Consider the following 19220-nt stretch of genomic DNA (forward strand, 5'->3'; position numbering starts at 1 on the left):
CCAAAAGAAACAGAGGACAAACGGAGAATTGCCTTATTCTAGAGTACACAAAATGTACGATGAAAGTGTAGAAAATTTGCACATTTATAACTCAACTATATATCTCACAAATATTCTGCGTAAAAATATACATATATGTATTGTTACATATATGTATATAATGCAAAAGTATTGCAACGAGTGTTAAAGCCATAAGATGACGATGCTCAATCGTAAGAAATTGACTTGTACGGTTTCCTCAGTGAGATTAAGAAAAGAACAAATAAAATCAAGGCTCTCAAAAGGTCAAACAACTACTATAAGGTTCATCAGCGTTTTGGTAATCGATAAACTCCTCGTGTTTAGAAATTGATCGTCTCGTTGCTGCATCTATCTTCGGCTGGGATCTTCCAATCTTGCACTGCCTGTACATATGCGAATATAGGGTAAAGGTGTATGTGTATGTGTATGTATGTGTGTTATACTCGTAGATATATACACACATAGCTGTGAGATCTACAGAGACGAGATATCGGCACCTGGTCCATTCCGTTCATCCGTCTCGCATGGATCTACGCCTCTATGTTTCTCTCTTGTTCTCTCTCTCTCTCTCTCTCTCTCTTGTCCTCTCTATCTGACTGCCGAAAGCACGGAGAGATCTATCAGTACTGGAGAGGATTGTGCGCGAGGAAACGCGACGGTGGCAGTAGATTCGGTCGGTATGTAGGCAGGCACAGGCACAGTAACGTTCGTGGACGGCCGGGCTCTCCGCCTGTTAGGCCGTTTGGCTGCCTTGCTGCCTGACTGGCGGGATAGCTGGCTATCGAGCGACGCCGATGCAATTCCAATTCCTGGCTGTCAGCGGCAGAGCTGCGGGAGACGCGTCCATTCGTGATCAGCCTCCCGTGAAATCCCGTGCCTCCCTCCCTCCCCGACTCACCCCGAAACGAAACCCGGTCTCCTGCTCGCTTGCTCTCTCTCTCGCTCTCTCTCTCTCTTCTCTCTCCGTCTCTTCTCCACTGCGTTCACCCTGTTTTGCTCTCCTTCTATCTCTGTGTCTTTCTCTTTCTCTCTCTCTGATCTTCGTCAACCGCCCCCAACCTCTCGCTCGCTATCCACGTTTCCCGTCGAACATCGAGTCCCCTTTCCACCCCTTTTCCTGCCGTTTCTACTGTGTTAATGCGTCAAATGCGTAGCCCTCTCGCGACTTCGGTTTCGCCGATCCCTCCGAGTCTCAAAGACGTATCTGCAATGAACTTTGCTCTACCGAATTAGGCCGCTAAACATATTTGCAATAAAGTTAATTGAATTTGTAGCATACACATATATAGCCTATACATTAGATAGATTCTTTCTAATTTACATGTTCTATTACGTCACTACTATTTTTCACGAAAATTAAATCTTCAAAATAAAATTCTGTTGTGATTATTTCATATGTACATACATACACACGTACGTAATTTTGTATCATATCATACCACGTTTCTGCATGAACGACAACAAAACTGTTGGAGCGACGGCGAAAGAGCAGAAAATTTGTCAGCGTACGTTGGAATTTATCGTCGCGCAACCGATGCCCTATATACACCGGTCGAGAGAGATTGGACGGATCGACAGATAGGATCTACAGGAGAAAAGATAAATGTCGCTGTACATATGCTGCGCGGGAGCGCATGTACTAAGCGCGTATTGTCGTGTAGGTGCGCCGGGTTTTCTTCGACGTCACTGCATCGTACCTACATCTATGTGCGACGTAGTTATACATCGTCGTTGTTGGATTCTTCTCGCAGAGGCGTGTGTAGGGGCTCGGTCTACGAGGAAAAGTAAGACAAGAAATACAGCGGCGAGAGAAGAAACCATCGTCGGGGATAGCGGGAGAGACAGAGCAGAGGGAGGACGGAAGATGGTGAAAAAGCGGAGAAAGAGAGAAGCTCCTAACACACAACACAATCCGGCGGCTTCGTCTGCTTCGATGGATTTTAAAAGATCCCCGAGATTATTACTTTTTCCTTTTCTTTCATTTTCATTCTTCTATTATTATTTCAGAGGAGAGAAGCGAGGAGAGGACGGAAGAGAGCGCGCTCGCGCTCCCGCGCGCGGGAGTATGCGTTCCACCACGTGTGTGCTGTTGTACGTGTGTATACGTGTGCACGCGTATACGTGCCTATGTACGTGTTCGCTCGTTCCAGGTTGAGCTAGGCCGGGCTTGGGTTGGGTTGGATGCGTGGAAACCATGGACGACTTTGGGTAGGCTCGTTGGTTTCCCGCCGCGACTATCGGCGCGTATTGAAGCTCATCGTCACGGAAGTAACGTCGGGACAACGGCAGCGGCCTGAACGGGAGTGACGACAGAGACGAAGAGAGTTGAGAGACAAAAAGAGAGCGCGACTGAATGATAACGGAAGAGAAAGAGAGAAATAGAAAAAGGAAGAAAAAGATGGAAACAGACAGTGTTCTCTAAAGTGAGGGTGAGAAAGAAAAAGAGAAAGAGAGAGAGAGAGAGAGAGAGAGAGAGAGAGAGAGAGAGTGCACCAGATGTTGCCATCGACGTTCCCTAAGTTCGCGTGTCTTTACTTCTGTTTTATGTCGATGCTTCTCGGCTTTTTCCGCCTTCGCGTGACGAAGAGGTCGGCAGGTGAAAGGCTTGATGATAATATAATAATATATAAAAGCCGATCTCTCTCTCTCAACGGATAATAGACCAGAGAGAAAGCGCTACGTACATAGTAAATTTAAGACTAAAAAGCACAACAAAAAGAAAAGAGTTTATTGTGGCGCATTAATTAGCGCATAATTTGTATTTTGAAGCTCTGCGCGAGCGTTAAAGCGCGTGACACTTTCTTGGATTTTACGTCGGACTTTCAAATCATCGCGAAAATTATTGACTGCGTGTCTTCCGCCGCGTGAAAGCATTTCATCTTTTTTTTTTTTTTTTTTTTTATCAAGAACGTGCGCATTACAGGTATAATAAACGGGGAGGTTATTCTTCGTTATAATACGAAAGGGCACCGCTCAATGAACCCTACCCAATCTCACGCGCGCCGCGATCTCCGCGCGCTACAATATAGGCCGCAGACCACAAAAGCAAAAGCCGAATGCTATTATTAACTCCGACCGATTTCTTACAATGGTGGATTTAGTAAGGGTTGTCCCATTACGTACAGTTCATCTCACCCGAGGTGCAGGTAAGTACAGGTGTGAGTATCGGGAAGTTAAATCCAGTGGTGAGGTAAGAAAGGGGACGGTTCATTCTGTAACAATCGAGACACCTTTGCTACTAGTACGTAAATAGTAAGTAGGTAGATCAATACTATCATCATGCAAGCGCGTCTTTTATTAACGCCGTTAACACATCATGGTATTTTACTCCGGTGGAGGCACAGTTAAAATTGCTGCGCTATATTTAACGGTGTGTTTCAATGTGATGCGTCACAATCACTGGTTCTGCTACCAATATAGTTGTATGAATGAGTTGGTTATTGCGACCGGAAGCACGCGTTAGAGCTTAAAAAAAGCAACACGTGTCGAAGTCTTTATATAAAACGTTATTGCATCAGCTTGAGCACGCTTTATTTTTCCTTGCTGCTTTTTATTCGCTCGCCATCTTCGCAAACAATTAATTTGAGATTACTCTCATAAGAAAGAGAAAGAGGCGCATGTTGCACTTTAAATAACCTGTCGGATTTTTTTTTTTTTTGATTTATCTTTAAACACTAAACTAAGCTTTGTCGCAATTTCAATATTTCAATACTACTGTAAGACATTATATACATAATGGCTTTCCAATTGGGAAGCTCTCGGCAAACGTGGGCGAGCTAATTCGTCCAAGTCGATTGGAAATAAATTCACAATGGCACTGTTGAATCGAGGCAGCGTTTCGTAACGATTCCACGATATGACCGAAATAAACTCTGAAAAGCAGCGGGTTTATATCCCCCGCGCGCACAGCCCACCTTTCTATAGAGCAAAACCAGAGTTCTCGTCTTCCGATGCTCTGTGTTCCGTTAAGCCTTCCTGACGTTACGAGGTATTGTCGTCAGTGACACTTCCATGCCCAAAGTCTCTCTCTCTCTCTCAAGAGAGAGAGAGAGAGAGAGAGAGAGAGAGAGAGAGACGGATTGCCGCGAGCGATATACTCAATGCACATCCATTCCGCGTTTACATCCGGATGACGTACCAACCCGCGAAATCGATGTAGGATATCCTACGATGAGAGGAAATCGATCGGGGTTTGATCGCGGTGCGATTTGAAAGGGATCTTTCGAGAAGTTGCTAGACTTTAAGAAATAAACGTATAGAAAGAACTTAAGAATAGCACGCGCCCAACTAAGCAATCGGGGAAAAAAAGAAATGTGAAGAATATCCCGAACTCTCAACCAAAAGAAGGATTTTTACGTTAACCGCATCAAATCTTCCACTTTCGAAAAGTGTGTTATTTACATTATATCTCTGTTTGGCTTGATTACACGTACATCTGTATTGTCTATCATCAACATATACAGCACGTCTAGTACCTGTTCCAGTTGCTAATGATCCCCCGAGTGACAACGACACTATCGAACGCAGGTGTCAGGTACATACGAGACAGTCTCCTAACTGTTCGTCGCGAGCTGTCATTGACCCTCCTACCTGACACTTGCACCGTATTGCCAACCGAGATGTTGCATAGCTCTCTCGAGATATTCGAATGGCCTTTCAGAAGCGTATCTGATGAAGGGTGTAACGCGTTCAAGAGACAAATAATGTGCCTCGTGCCTGCTCGCGCCACTCCTTCTCTTTTGTGTTCATACGTGTACACACATACATATGCTTTTTAAGAGAGGGAGGTCAAGCAGGACCTTCGCCGGTCGGCTTTCGGCTGTATGTCCCGCGGAACCTACGATACATCATTTTCGGCTGGGATGATCTTACGGTAGATTTACCATTTGTACAGTTTATGGCCGTCGGTCTCTCTCTCTCTCTCTCTCTGTCTCTCTCTCCTTCTCTCTGGGCCATAAACTTGGTTGGCAATGACGGCGACCCGCGCCACCGCCGCCGACTAAGTTAGGTAAGCTATGGACGATCGTTTGTGACGGTAGGGGTAGTTTGGGAGGAGGAAAAATCTCGGGGTGGTGCGGGAATGTATGGGAATCCTGCGACGTAATATTCGTATCCGTATTCGGTAACAGTGAAAGTAGCATCGACATATTGGTCTTGAGAGATCACCGATAATAAAAGTTTTCATATATAGCTTTTCATGTATAACAGAGAAATGTGTGTTTTAAGTAAAAAAAAGGAATAAATGAAACCTGTGTGTATTATATGTATATAAATAAGTAAATAAAATAAAAATACTATAAAATAAAACCCGTTAGATTATTATCGCAAAATTATGCAAGTAAGCAATAAAGACACCAGGGATTTGCGTAATCAAATACTTCATTTGATTATCTGTGTGTTTGAGAAAGAAATATATTGTGATAGATTACTATAGACATCATTAATATGCAAATACTTTCCCGAGAGAAATAAAAAAGTAGAAAAAAATTATATAAAAATCAGTCGCTCGTGCAAACTCGAATTACTACGCATGGCGTGCGTATCGGAATCGCACCACCACCGTCGGGCTCGTTACGGGATGCGCGAAATCCTTTTTGCGTCCCGTCGTCCGTTGCGTTTGACCCGTTTCGAGAGATTCCACAATAGGATGAGTGGCAAGCACGGGGTATGCGGGATCGAGATATCGTGTGTGTGCCTACGGTGGCTCTGCCGGCACACGAGCGGTTCCAGCACGGCAAAGCACCGACACACAGCGTTACGGAATCAGCGAATCCCACTCGATCAGAAGCCGAATGGAAATTAAATGCGCAGTCGACCGTAACGCTGATTGATTTGTATTCTGCGATCTGCTGGCATGGCGAGGAAGTGTGCTAAACTGTGGGATTTATGTTCTCTCCTAATTGCACTCGCTCTTCCCTCTCGTCCGCCCATATCTCGTCTACGTTACTGCTCTGCCACCCTTCCATCCACCCGCTGAGCTAACATCCTCGCCAGATTAATTCGACATTTATGTGAAACGACATGATGTGAAACGACATGATGTGTGGAATATCTCGCCGGGAAGAGATTATATGTAACAAAAATAAAGAAATTGTTCAATTGAAATAGCAGAGAAGTACACTTAATAATAGGAAATTATGTGTGCTCTTGCGCATTTCAAGATAATATCGAGTATAAAACGATAATTTTATATAAAATGTACAGTTTTGGCAATATATTTAAATAAAGCATTTCTACATCAAAATTAATATATAGATGATGGAAATAAAAGAGTCAATTACAAATATGTTAAATATTATCCTTAAAAGAGAAACAATAACTTTATTACTTAAAATAATAATTAGTAATGATATTATTCAAACAATTTTAAATTTCCTTTTTGCATGTATTTTTAAAAAATCTTTATTTTGGAAGATTTACAACACAAACAGTATATAATTACAAATAGGCGATGAGTACATATGATATCGACATCTCTTGGACATCTCTGGGATCAGTAAGAAACACATTACTTTATTGATTTTATATAAAAAACATTTTATAAGAATAATTTTTAATTCAAATAAGAGCACTCTTTATTTTATTTAATATAATACAATACTGTGGTGTAAATACGCATATAATATACAAATAAATAACAAGTACAATATACACACCAACATTATATGTCTATGTATTTATTTTTCTTTGTACAATTTTATATATAAGTATTAATCTTATATTATTAAAATACATAATATATTCTTTACATATACATATTTAATAATATTAATATATAAAGCACTATAAATTTGCAGGTTTTGAATTCATATGAAACTTAGTAGCAGTTGGTAACTTCTAGCTTACCAACAGTAAGCTTCTTATTAACAGACAGTACTGGTTGTTCCGAATGAAACAATTAATCATCGGTCGTACAATACATGTACTGCATTTATTGATTGAAGATAACTTCTTTTGTGTTATCATTATATTTTGTGTTATCATCGTATTTGCTCCAACAGCATAAATTGTATTCAAGTTTCTTCTTTTACTCGTGTGTGGCAGGAAGACATTTATTCACATCATTTCACACATAATATAATTATCATTAAATAGTCTAACAATTACATCGTAATCCAGTCCATCGTTTTCCAGTAAAAAATTCTGAATGCATAATCGTCAGCTGTATTTATTTCATCATATGTAATTTTATTCTCTTTATTAAAAAAAAAATGTATATGCATGAATAATTCACGTAATACATGTCGACGTAATAATTGTCAACGACGTGATAATTCATGTACCGAAATAAATCCAGCCAATAAATTTATACAAAATTCTTAATAGAAGATTAAACATTAAGATAGCCGATTTATGAACATGTTATCCAACACACTCTTACTCAAATATATAATATAGTATATTATATAAAGAGGACATTGTGTGAGAGAGAGAGAGAGAGAGTAGATCGTGAGAGTTGAAGGGTCTTGCATACCAATGAGAATTCTCAGACTCCTCCTTTTACCCTAATCAGGATGCAGCTCTTGACGCGATGCAACCCTACCATCTCAAATATTCCTGGGGCCAACCGGCTTTGCTCCAGGGGTTGTGGCTAAAGCTCACATTGGTCGACCTAGATGGAGCCGGGCGACGCAACAGGGGTTTGGTGAAACGAGGATCTTACAGTACATCCAAGACGGTGGCGGCTGCTACGAGGTGTTACATTCCATCCGAGATTTTCAAATTACCAGATTATGTCGGGGGAAACTGGCTGGCGTAGCAACTATCTAAGACGCTTAACGTCGTCGACACCAGGTCGCGTGGTTTTAAGTGACGATCATCCTAACACCCTTCCCATCGCGCCAAGTGGACGGCGGGAATGAAGTTTAAGATTTAGTGGCTTCTTGCGCCGACAGCTCAACGAACGATGGTACCAGCATTAATGAGCAGTTACCTCTCACGTTGAATATATTTATTTTTATTGACATACAGATTACATGCGAGACCAATACACTGTATCTACATATTTGTATTGAAATTTATAATACCATTATGTTAACACATTACACTCGCGTGAAACTAACAAAATAAATAAAATTATGTTACGAGATCGTTACGTATCTCTGAGAGCATTCAAATTGACGTAACTATACAGTACTTTTTCACTCTTCCAAGTTGGTTTTTCATTTTATCCCGGTAAAAACCTCTCTGCTGGTAACTCCTGCGTAATAGTCATCGAAGTGAAACGTTCGCGCAACAATCGTGAGAGAGAAATAACACACAAGAACTCTCGATTGGCATTTCTCACCTAAAACATTAATTGAAGTCTATGCGCACATTCGTGCGCGTATTTCAGCTATTTCAGTCGTTTGCATAAACAGAACGTGAGAAGTTAAGTACAACAAATGTACTTTTCTGTCAATATTATTTTCAAAAAAAAAAAAAAAAAAGAAAAACTGATATTTATCTTATAGCACGAGTATTCGCAATTGGACGATAATTATTATTAACGATCTCGTACGCCGAGGTCTTCAATAATATAAAATTGCGTGATGTCAACAATTTCAGCTCTAATTGCTTCTCCCATGTTACATTTCGTGCTGTTATGTTAAATATTAGTACAGATCGAAATGTAGAAACACATATTCGAGATGACCATGTTAAAACCAATAAAACACGCGAATGCATTTTGTCATCATGCGTCCGAAATTAAGCACGGTCGTAGTTTTAATCTTCCGCGTATCCTGTATCAAAGTGAATTTGTCATGATAATGGTTCAGGACAGTTTGTTATTTCCCTTTAGCTTTATTCGTTTCGAGATGAATGTCGAGCGCAAAGTTGTATACTAGAATTCGATATACGTGTATCGAGTAAAAGTCTATCCAGCGCATGCAGTGTGTCCTATCGATTTCGATATAGCTTTAAATAAACATTTACAGAGCGCGGCGAATAACGTTTGAAAACAGCAATGTACCAAAGTTCGTTATGTCAGACGGTTCTATTGATCATCGTAAATAACTTGATTCCACGCTTTTTTACTCTCGCAATTTTGTGGAAAGTGCGAGATCGTTCATGCGATGCACACGGCACAGATAATATCTTACGCGACTCCTCGGACTGGTAGTTCGAGTTAAAACCAAACGCGACGTAAGGCGCAATCGATCAGCTTTGTTATCGTTGACGAATCTGATCAATGAAGCCAGTAAGAGTAATTTCTTCAATGACAAAAAAGTTACCTTTACGTAACATGACAGTTGAATGACACAATTCTCTTTCGGATTCTTTCAATTTTTTTAGACGCGTAAAGCAACAATCGACACAATGGATCGATCGGTTGGCAACCGGTTGAAAATTCTGGACAAGCGCCTGCACGACGCGACTTCTTTTCTTCGGCGACGATCATTACGGAAGATATCGTTGAGAAATCTTTTTTTTTTCGCGCCAACCAAATTGCTTGTTAAAGCGATTAGCCGCGGCGACAACTTGCGAGATCGATACGAAGAACACGCGCAACGCCCACTGCTACACTGTCAGAAGGATTGTCCGAGTTGAGAAGTGGGAGCGATATAAAAGATTCAGCGAGATAGATTGAACAGAGGGAATTATTGAGACCGACCGGGATTAAAGTAACCCTGCGAGATGTATTGGAAACTGTTTGTGACGTTGCTTCCGCATCTGCTCGTTTGCAACAGCCTGGCTAAACCTGTTATTTACGAGGCTGTCGAGGGCGATGTCGTCGCCGTTGGCTCGCTCATTCGCGAGATACGCCAACCGGCGCCGTTAAGAGTTGTTACGGAAGTCGAGGATCTAATGAGCGCCGGTAACGCACCGCAGTCACGAGACAATAAGAAACGCATGAAAAACGCATCCGGTATGTTCTTTGTAGCTTGGTGACTTTAATAGTTAGAATACACCTAGAAGAAAAAAAGTCGCGCTCAGTTCTAGAAAACCAGATTACCGCGTGTATATATTTAACCAGCGTGCACGATTTTATGTTTAAATAAACGAAGAAGAAATTAATGCGAGACGAGTTAGAAACAAACAACGCGACTAAATTTTTTACTTGTGCGCATACAATTTTCTTTTTCTGAGATATCAATTTTTAACGTATTATATTGTCGAGTGTTCTGAATCTCGTGAAAAGCGTCAGACATTGTTAAGCATAACAAGAGCGGACAACAATGCGGTTTTAGGCAAATCAGACGAGGGCGGTTACTACAGAACCTACGGGAGCGATGCAGAGGGGGAGAAGGGTTACTTGAAGGAAACCTTCGGTAAAGGTGATCAAGGTTACAAGACTCTCGACACCTTCCACAAACAGGACGGCGACAAGTACGAGTTTCAAACGCAAACCACGTACGGCAAGGATTTCGAGAATAAGGAGAAGGAGAAAAAGAAGGAAGAAAAGAATAGTGACCACGAGGGTGCAGGTAAAAGTCATCAAATTTTAGAGATATTTAGACGTTACGTGGATATATGTATAATAAAAATACTGAAATTTAACACCATGGAAATTCAGCAGTTTATGAAGACGCACTTTCCTGTTTGAATTTCAAGTAGATAGCCGCGAATAACACATACACACACTATATTTAATGAGGTATGAAAACTTTTATAGGCACTATGGTCGATACGGACTACGCCGCCGACGAGGGAGATCACAGCGAATACTCGCACTATACTGGAAGCGATGACGGAGGTCACTATAGCGAACACTACTCGGAAAAAGAGCCAGAATCAAGTTACAGCCGCGGCGAAAAATACTCGTCTGGAAGCGATGACGACGGATCTTACGAGACACACAGCTCTTATAGTTCCGACGGTGATGGAGAGAAGGATGAAGATCATTATTAAAATTTTAATGACGATACGAATGTATGGTATTTATTGTGCAACATAAATGGAGAGAAGAGAATATTTTCTGCTTAACTGTTATTGAAAACACGTATAATATTTTTTATTGCGCGTGTAAAAATACGTTATTATTGAAACTATCGAAATGTGATATTAACCGATTGCTTTAATTAAACAAAAATTAAAACAATGTGTGCGAGCTTTCTATTACAGTTTGCGAACGACGGTTCTCTGTGGTGAATTTGTTATTAGCGAACTGTAAAATATAACAGTCTCGTTAATTGAGCCAATAAAGCATCATCATCGTTCGCACGGTATGTGCATATTAAATTTACTATTCGCTATTTGTTGTTTACGTTCTGGAGTTGATTTCAAGTGATTATTTATAACTAAAGTCGATTTTTTCTATTTTTTGATTTGCGATAACTTTCTACATGGCTGATCTTTTAATTGTTTCAATTAGAAGACGCGGAAACAGTTGTATCAATTTATTGCAGCGAAACAACAAAGAGAATGAAGCGTATGCCGTCAGGCGAATCGAACGCTAGATTATAACAATGTTTCCATTATGAAATTTGCCTTTACGCTTTCGCGTAAGGCAATCGATCGCGAAAGTACGGACGCACGTTCGAAATTACTGCTCGGCAAAACTCGTTACATTAGCAATGTCCGTGCATGATCGATTATCAACAACCAATCCATTCCGGGAGTACGTTTTCGCCTTGCATGCAAATAGTTCGTTTTCGCGGCAAACTGATGGATGTGCATTCGATCAGCGAAACGATCTGTCTAAGTGGTTTATTTCTTTATCAAAACTTAATCGCACATTTTGTACGTAATTAAAACCGCATAACAGATATTCATTATTTTCCGCGAAGTGTGAGTGACACTTATTTGATTAGACGATTCCCCAAAATAGCGCAATCCTTGCAATGGAAATATAGTGAAAAAACACGAGAACTGCCAGAAACAGAAAACAAATTTGCAAATTTGCTTAATACCGCAGCAGACACTTACTTCCCGTGTTAATGCTATTTAGATCTCGTTGTATGATATTTACTTACTCAAAATAAAGTGTTCGATTCAAATAAATTACACAACATCCGGCGCGACGCAATATTTATTACATGTACGCTATGTACGCCGACTAATTAAATTGTCATTTGGCTTTGTCGCGCGTACGCATGCGACTGTAGCACACGAGTTGCCTTTGTTACGAGGTACAATTCTAATTTCAAATGTAACATTATCCCAAGGGTCAGAAACACATAATTACGTTACTTGTCTTCTGTATCTTTGAATCGGAATACGTTATAGTATATGGTAGTTATCGCATTTGCGATCGTGTTCAATTCGTTCGTGTTTCGTTTAATGCGGAAAGCAAATAGCTTTTCAAATCTGTTTCGCCACCCGATTATAGATCCAGCTTAATTGTGCGCTTAATGGCGACGGCTTGGAACCGTGCTAGATCGCAGATACTGCCACTCGGCTGGCGTACGATAGACACGGCTAATCGCCGCCACAATACATTTTCAACTGACACAAGACGAATACGATAAAAACGTGAGTGTTTGTTAAAAAGTGTTTTCCGTCACGCAAGAACCGTGTCTCGCTGTACATATTTTAGTTCTAGTCATTACGTGTCTGAAGTCTATGAGCGCGGTTCGCATATTGTGCGATTATTTATTATATCAAAAAAACTTCGCAGACGGGTTGTCCGTCTCACGAGTGAGAATTCGATTTGTTAATTGCGTGAGATAATCATCGTTAAATGTTGCGCGTGACGGAGAATTTATTCCGTTGTGTTATCAATCTTCCAATTTCCACGAATCTTCTCGACGATATTAATTGCGATTAATAAAACAAAAAAAAAACCCTCCCAAAAAAATTCGAGAAAAATTCGCTTCTCGTGTATTTAATTAAAAATCGAGAAGAAAATGTATCATTTTTTCAGAACCCCGACGAATTAAAACGAAAAGTCATTATCGAGCGGAATAACCGGCGCGATCCATATTCAAACGCCAAATCATTTAATATTATGATTAACAGAATTAATTGAAATGTGTAACTTGTTCTGCGCAAATTAAAGCAGTTCACTTCGTGGAACACATCCAATTTGCTGTCTCTAGTTTTACATACAATTAGAAAGTGAATAACGCGAAAGCGGATCAGTTTCAAAAATATCAACTGTTTGTTTGCATAAATGAGTTTAAGGGTCACGCCGAGCGAGAGAGAGAAAACTCAAATTAGGGACTATCACTATCAGCTTCTCGTGGCTGCTGCCGGAAAAGCTTGTAACTTGAATAGGGCTCTTGACCGTAGAATACATTGGATAGCTTCTCTCTCTCTCTCTCTCTCTCCTTCGAGTTTAAATTAGAAAACAATTTCATTAGCAACCTAGAAGCCTGTGCAAAGTCCTTTTGTTCGTCGGCGTAGAGCTCGACGGTTGTATTCAGCATGCGAGAATACGCCACGAAGGTGAACGCGGGGAATAGAGCAAAGAAACCAGGAAGAACGAAAGGAAGAAGAAAAGATAGCGCGGACAAGACTAGAATGTGAGACAGTTCGGTTGTTTCAGATTGAGAGAATTGGGACTAACGGTTCCATCAACTGATTGCACACCTCGCAAGTTAGCGACGCGAAATTGACGATGTCTACGACATTCTTCGATTCGTTGGCTATTATATTGACAGAGTCGATCAAAAAAGTTGTCTGACTCTAATGACACAATTATGTTTATGAAATCTTTGTTCTTTAGTTTTTATTTTAATAATGTCATCTCAACAATCAATTTATCGTTATATTTTAATAATATTTTGGAATTTAGAAATATCTCTATTCTATTAATATCTATAAAATGTATAATTATGCATAATAAGATCAATGATATTGAGATACTCGTGATAAACTTTACACCTGAACTCGAATTTTAATCGTACCGTCGACATCAAATCAAAAACGAGAGTGGAACAAATCAATCGACTGCGCTATTCGCGTCACTCTCATAATGATTTCAACGGTATTTTAGATTCTAATTGAAGCCACGCCGTGCTTTCTCTCTCGTTGACCAAACAAAAGACTGTACGGTCTAAATGGTCCGACGCCGCCTTCGATCTGCTTACAAAGCAATCTTTTCATCTAAGCCGAGGTTTACGGCGTACGCCGCCTAATCCTAATCTAATCTTCGTTACGACGACGTTGTTAAGCCGAGATCGAACTTGGCAGAACCCGTGATCGTTTCCTTTGTCTAAAAGATCCCCGAAAGAAGCTGGACAGTAACCAAACTTTATCTTGATTATGCAGCGCCAACACCGGGCAAGAGCCAATCTTCAATTTCGTGGACGGTTGCCAAGTAAGATCGTAAAGTGTCCGAATCTATCGATCAGTATTTCCGGCTGACATTTTGAATTTGCAATGAAAGACGTTATCGTGACAATGAGTTTGTACACGCGTTGTGATTTTTCGGAAGAATTTGTCACTTTATACTTTCATCATTTACTTTTCTTGTTCCGTTGAGCTCTGCTCTACAATGAAAAACTATTTTGTGAGAAAGTCTTTAGAATAACTACTGATATTAATAAATCTTTTCTTCCTTGGTTTTCTCTCATCGAACAGCGCAGAGTCCGGCGGCTCTCTTTTCTTTTCGTCGCTGTAGAAAGATTAAGACCGCGCGAGAGTCGTTATTTTCCTCGATTTTCGATGGTTTTTCAGGATCGTCTAATAAAACCGTCGAGGATGCCGGAATAAATGGGTCAACAGTTAGCGAAACGATCCAAGCGCCGCGCGTGATATACGCGTCGCCGACGTCTGTAAAACTCAATAAATTGTTTTTGGCTTATGACGTTATAAATGGCGCCGTGCTTACGAGAAGCGAATTTATGTCGCTGGTAATAGGATTAATGGTAAAATTAGACAGCTTATCGATGAGCCGGCGAGCGCGACGACGCGAACGCGCGCTGTGACAACAAAACGTTTCTACGGATATAACAGCGCGACATATGCATATCCTGTATTTGTGCGTCACGTTAATTAAAATGATTGCGCGAGCATCTGGTAGGGTACTTAACTTCAAATATCGATTGAGGTCATGCTGTTATGCTAGGTGTTGAACGAACGCGTGCATGTGTCAGACACAACGGGATGCCACTTTGATTTGAAATAGATATTTGGGCCGCATCCGTGTCAGTTTCAAGCTGACCGGGATTCCGCGGGATTCCGCGTGTCGCCATTATTTGTTTAAACAAAAAAAAAAAAAAAAATGAAAGGCAATCTATCATGTTTTGTTTCGCCGTCACAATTCGATTATTACTTTAGCGCACAAAAGCCTCTAAAACGCGAATACATATAAATCCGATGTAGGAGACAATATCTTGTTCAGAGAAAAATAAAGCATTAAAATAAACGGGATTCTCTAAACGCAAATATCGATTACAAATGGAAAAAGGAACAAATCAGGTTGAAGACGATAATGCGATTTGTTGCGGTCTAGAAATTTCCGTGATATTGTTCCCGCGGTAGAACGATGATCTCGCGGAAAAAGTGATAATGGAAAGTTCTTCCTGCCGCGTTGAATGCAAACTTTTTGCCGAGATATTGCGTTCACGCAGCGAAAGATCGAAGTACGACTGGTTTAAAAAAAAAATTTATACTGCCGTCTCAAACAATCGTAAAAGTGTAATTGCAGTTACACATTTTATTAGGAGAACATTAATGAATCATGATCTTTTTACCGTAAAAACTTGTATAATGAGCTAATTCGACTAATAATATTTTAAATTTTGCTTGTGGATGATGCCGCGAGATAAACAACGGAATATTCTCGAACGAACGTAATAGGCGGCGATGCGTGAAGGTGTAAAACCGTGTGCCGCCCCACCGCGTCGGTATCAACGGAGATTGGAACGAAATTTCGGAACACTTGCGGTTGTGCGCGGATGAAAGTGTACTCGGCGGAAACGACCGGCCGTATGGCGGAAGTGCCTGGACCATCGATATTTAAGTGTCAACCGTTGTAACGCCGGCCATCAGTTCGATTACAACCGGGTGCGATCGAGATGGCGCGAAGTGTGACGCTATTTCTGCCACTCATTGCAATATGCTCGCTCACGTTGCACACGACGTGTCACGCCAGAGATCTGATCAGTGCGGAATCGCGTGTCAGTCGGCGCGATGTGCGTGAGAAGAATGATGACCATTATGTAGATCAATCGGAATCCATCGCGGTGGTGTCACCGGTTGCGAAGGTGGTCGATGTTGACCTGGAGACAGCAGCGTCCGGACACAAGAATCATCATCACGAGTCCGGCGGTGGTCACAAACACGAGTCTGATCATCACGAGGAACACGGTGGCAAGGGTGAGAAAGGATACAAAAGCCATCATCATCACGACAAAGGTCACAGTGCTAAGGACGATAAGGAGCATCACTCCGGTCATCACGAGGAACACGGTGGCAAGAAAAAAGGTCATCACGACGAGCACGAGAAGTACGGCGAGCATCACGAGGGCGAGAAGGGTCACAAAGGTGGCAAGTTCGGTGAGAAGAAGGGCCACAAGAAGGGCCACAAGACCAAAGGTTATCACAACAAGTTCCACAAAGACGAGTATCACAAAGAACACAAGTTCTACGACGATTATCATAAAGGTGGGCATCACGAGAAGCACGGTGACTTCCACGGTCATCACGAGAAGAAGGAGGGTCATCACAAGAAGGGCGGTCATCATCATTCGGGTTATCACGAGGATCATCACGGCAAGAAGGGCCACCATGACAAGGGTCATCACGACGAGGAACACAAAGGGCACCATGGCAAGCATGGTCACGAGGAACATCACTCCCATCACGATTCCTATGGCAAGAAAGGCGATCATCATTCCGGACAGAAGTACGGCTACAAAAAGGGACATTAGAATTGTGCGCTCATCATGGAGCGAAGAGCAATCGCTCGTCTTACAATTACGGCTTTGTGTACCTGCTTCGAACGAACTCACGCGACAATGTCGCGTGGCTGTATATTTTGTACCATTTTCTTTACATAGTATAATGTGTATACTGATACTCCCACAAAAGTCACAAAAGAAATTGTTTGGTTTCACCGGTCTCTCTTTCTCCTTTAACCTTAATGGGACAAATAAGTTTCTCCCCAGCTCATATTTGTCCCAGCTAGCTACATTACAGTCAAGACGGCAACTCGTGATATTACGCCTTATCGATTTCTCACGATTTATTGTCGCCGTTTTTCTTGGCGGCCTTTTACCACTCTTCTTATCGGCAAACTAAAGTAATTTCGCCATTTCCTCTCTCGCCTTCGTTCATGACAGAGATAGCGATTGTACGATAACACACGATCGTTCCCTAATCATGCGAAGGATGTCATTTGTCGAAAAAAAAAAAAAAAAAAAAATAGAAAAGACTTGACACTAGCATTACAAATGTTACATGTCATTAGTGTCAAATTTGATATCGAATTGAGATTAAACACTAAAATTAATACTTGTAACGCACTTATCGAGTAAAATCTTTCGTATAAATATACAGAAAACGATAAATGTGGTCGAAAAATGACTTATTGTATCGTAAAAGTATGTTTCTCTAAGTCATCACGTCTTTATTGTCGAGCAGAAGTAATAAAGCGCAGCGTTTCAACCGCGCTATGAATTTTAATGTCGCGTATAACACAGATCATTAATGCGTCAATAATTGAGGTTAATCGATTGGCCAGCTGATTGAATTGATTACCGGATATTAATGTGCCGCTTCGTGGAAACTCGCGTTGCGAATTGACACCGTTAAATTTGTAGGTAAATACCGCGTATACATACATACACGCTGCAATCTCTTGCGATAGTATGCGCAACATACTACGTTTATCCATTGTAAAACATCAAAATACAAATATATTTTTTACTACATTATCATCAATATTTATTTATATTTTCTCGCATGCGAGAACAGAACCGGGTTACGCGCTCAATATAATTTATTGCAACATTCGAGAATAACGTACTCAAAATCACACGTTATTTTTCAACTTCTTTTAATTTGGTTAGATCAAAATATTTGTTATTTGCAATCATTTGTTATTGCAAAGAACATTGGCGAATTTGTTTTCTACATGAATAATTTTCGCGAGCGAAGGTTTGTCTATTTATCATATATACATTTTGCATTTCCGACCTCTCGTATTTATTTCTATTCTGCCACTGTATTGTGGTGATTTTGCCAGCCGGTGCGAGCCGTCTAAAACACATGTCCGTTTAATGTAAATCACCTACTGCAATGTGCATACATAACCGGCGCTCATTATTCGTCGATTAATCAACGAAGATTTTAGAAAATGTTGCGGAAATCTATCTTCGTTACATATGCGCGAATATATAATAATTTGTATAATCTCCTTGTAGGTAAGCAAATAATAAAAAATAAACTTTTACGTGAAGTAATCAAGAAAAAAGTTAAAAATATAAATAACTGAACCAAATGAACTCTAACTTAATGAATAAAAATATTTTTCAACGCGTCAAAGTTTACTTGATTTCTTAATGGTTTATACGTAAGACGATTTAGAGAACTCACTAAGATTTTGATTATAAAAATACTTGATCACTTCGGTTCTTAGGACGGCGCAATAAATATACCATCAAGATGAGCTTAGTCCGAATACTTAATCTATTAGCTTATCGTTGTCAAAGGATTTCTTGTGCTGTCTCATAATGCAATTTGCAGTATAAAACAAGTATGTATTTTCCGTGTAACGCGCGAGTCATTTATTATTCGAGAAGTTACTTCGACAGCGTGAGTATTTTATCAAAGACATTCCGAGTTCAAGGTAGAGCTGCATTGTGTTAAATAACTTTTGTTTTCAGTCACGTTCTGCACAAAAGAAACAATTTACCTTTTAAGCTTTACCAAAAGACTATCATTAATTTAAAAAACAAAAAAGAAAACACGCATAATTATATTCTTTAATTTATGGGAAAAAACAAATTTGTATCTTTTTCATTTCTGAGAACAATCTTCGCGAGTGCAATACAAATATTACGTGTTCCTGAGTTCTCATTAATTTGGTCAAATGGCGTGATTATTCTGACTTCATGAAAACTCGCGATATCACAGAATACCGTGAGCACACTTCTTCGAGCGCGCGCATGTTTTTGTGTCTCTCTATTTTTTTTTCCGCGCCACACAGTTACTTCAATTACATTAATTAAACCACTCGCACGTGCATTACAATTCGAAACAATGACCGTGTTCTTTCGACGGCCGTTGGAAATTGTCACACGGCGGAGCATTTCAAGTAGGTTCGTTGCCGCGCGCATGCAATCTCCGGCGGAGAATGGACTCCCGCGACTCTGAACACCTCCGTC

General features: G+C 40.6%; 2 protein-coding genes across 2 annotated transcripts; both read left to right on the plus strand.

Moving 5' to 3' along the window:
* Positions 1-9622: 9622 nt before the first annotated feature.
* Positions 9623-11010, plus strand: LOC109863995 (spore wall protein 2-like). The gene is made up of 3 exons (XM_020444747.1): positions 9623-9871; positions 10194-10430; positions 10619-11010. The coding sequence occupies exons 1-3, from the start codon at positions 9640-9642 to the stop codon at positions 10852-10854; spliced, it is 705 nt and encodes a 234-aa protein (XP_020300336.1). The 5' UTR covers positions 9623-9639; the 3' UTR covers positions 10855-11010.
* Positions 11011-15908: 4898 nt separating this feature from the next.
* LOC109863963 (histidine-rich glycoprotein-like) lies at positions 15909-17257 on the plus strand. Its single transcript, XM_020444696.1, has one exon. It carries the CDS (start codon positions 15909-15911, stop codon positions 16761-16763), a length of 855 nt encoding a protein of 284 aa, XP_020300285.1. The 3' UTR covers positions 16764-17257.
* Positions 17258-19220: the final 1963 nt, after the last annotated feature.

This window comes from Pseudomyrmex gracilis, unplaced genomic scaffold, assembly GCF_002006095.1.
Source record: "Pseudomyrmex gracilis isolate BER0280 unplaced genomic scaffold, ASM200609v1 scaffold_15, whole genome shotgun sequence".
Lineage (NCBI taxonomy): Eukaryota > Metazoa > Arthropoda > Insecta > Hymenoptera > Formicidae > Pseudomyrmex > Pseudomyrmex gracilis.

What these genes read in the sequence shown, in the direction of transcription:
- LOC109863963 (XM_020444696.1), top strand. Translation starts at nt 15,909, where the DNA reads ATGGCGCGAAGTGTGACGCTATTTCTGCCACTCATTGCAATATGCTCG.
- LOC109863995 (XM_020444747.1), top strand. Translation starts at nt 9,640, where the DNA reads ATGTATTGGAAACTGTTTGTGACGTTGCTTCCGCATCTGCTCGTTTGC. An exon ending in ACGCATGAAAAACGCATCCG is followed by an intron (nt 9,872 to 10,193) that starts GTATGTTCTTTG and finishes ATGCGGTTTTAG; the next exon opens with GCAAATCAGACGAGGGCGGT. An exon ending in TAGTGACCACGAGGGTGCAG is followed by an intron (nt 10,431 to 10,618) that starts GTAAAAGTCATC and finishes AAACTTTTATAG; the next exon opens with GCACTATGGTCGATACGGAC.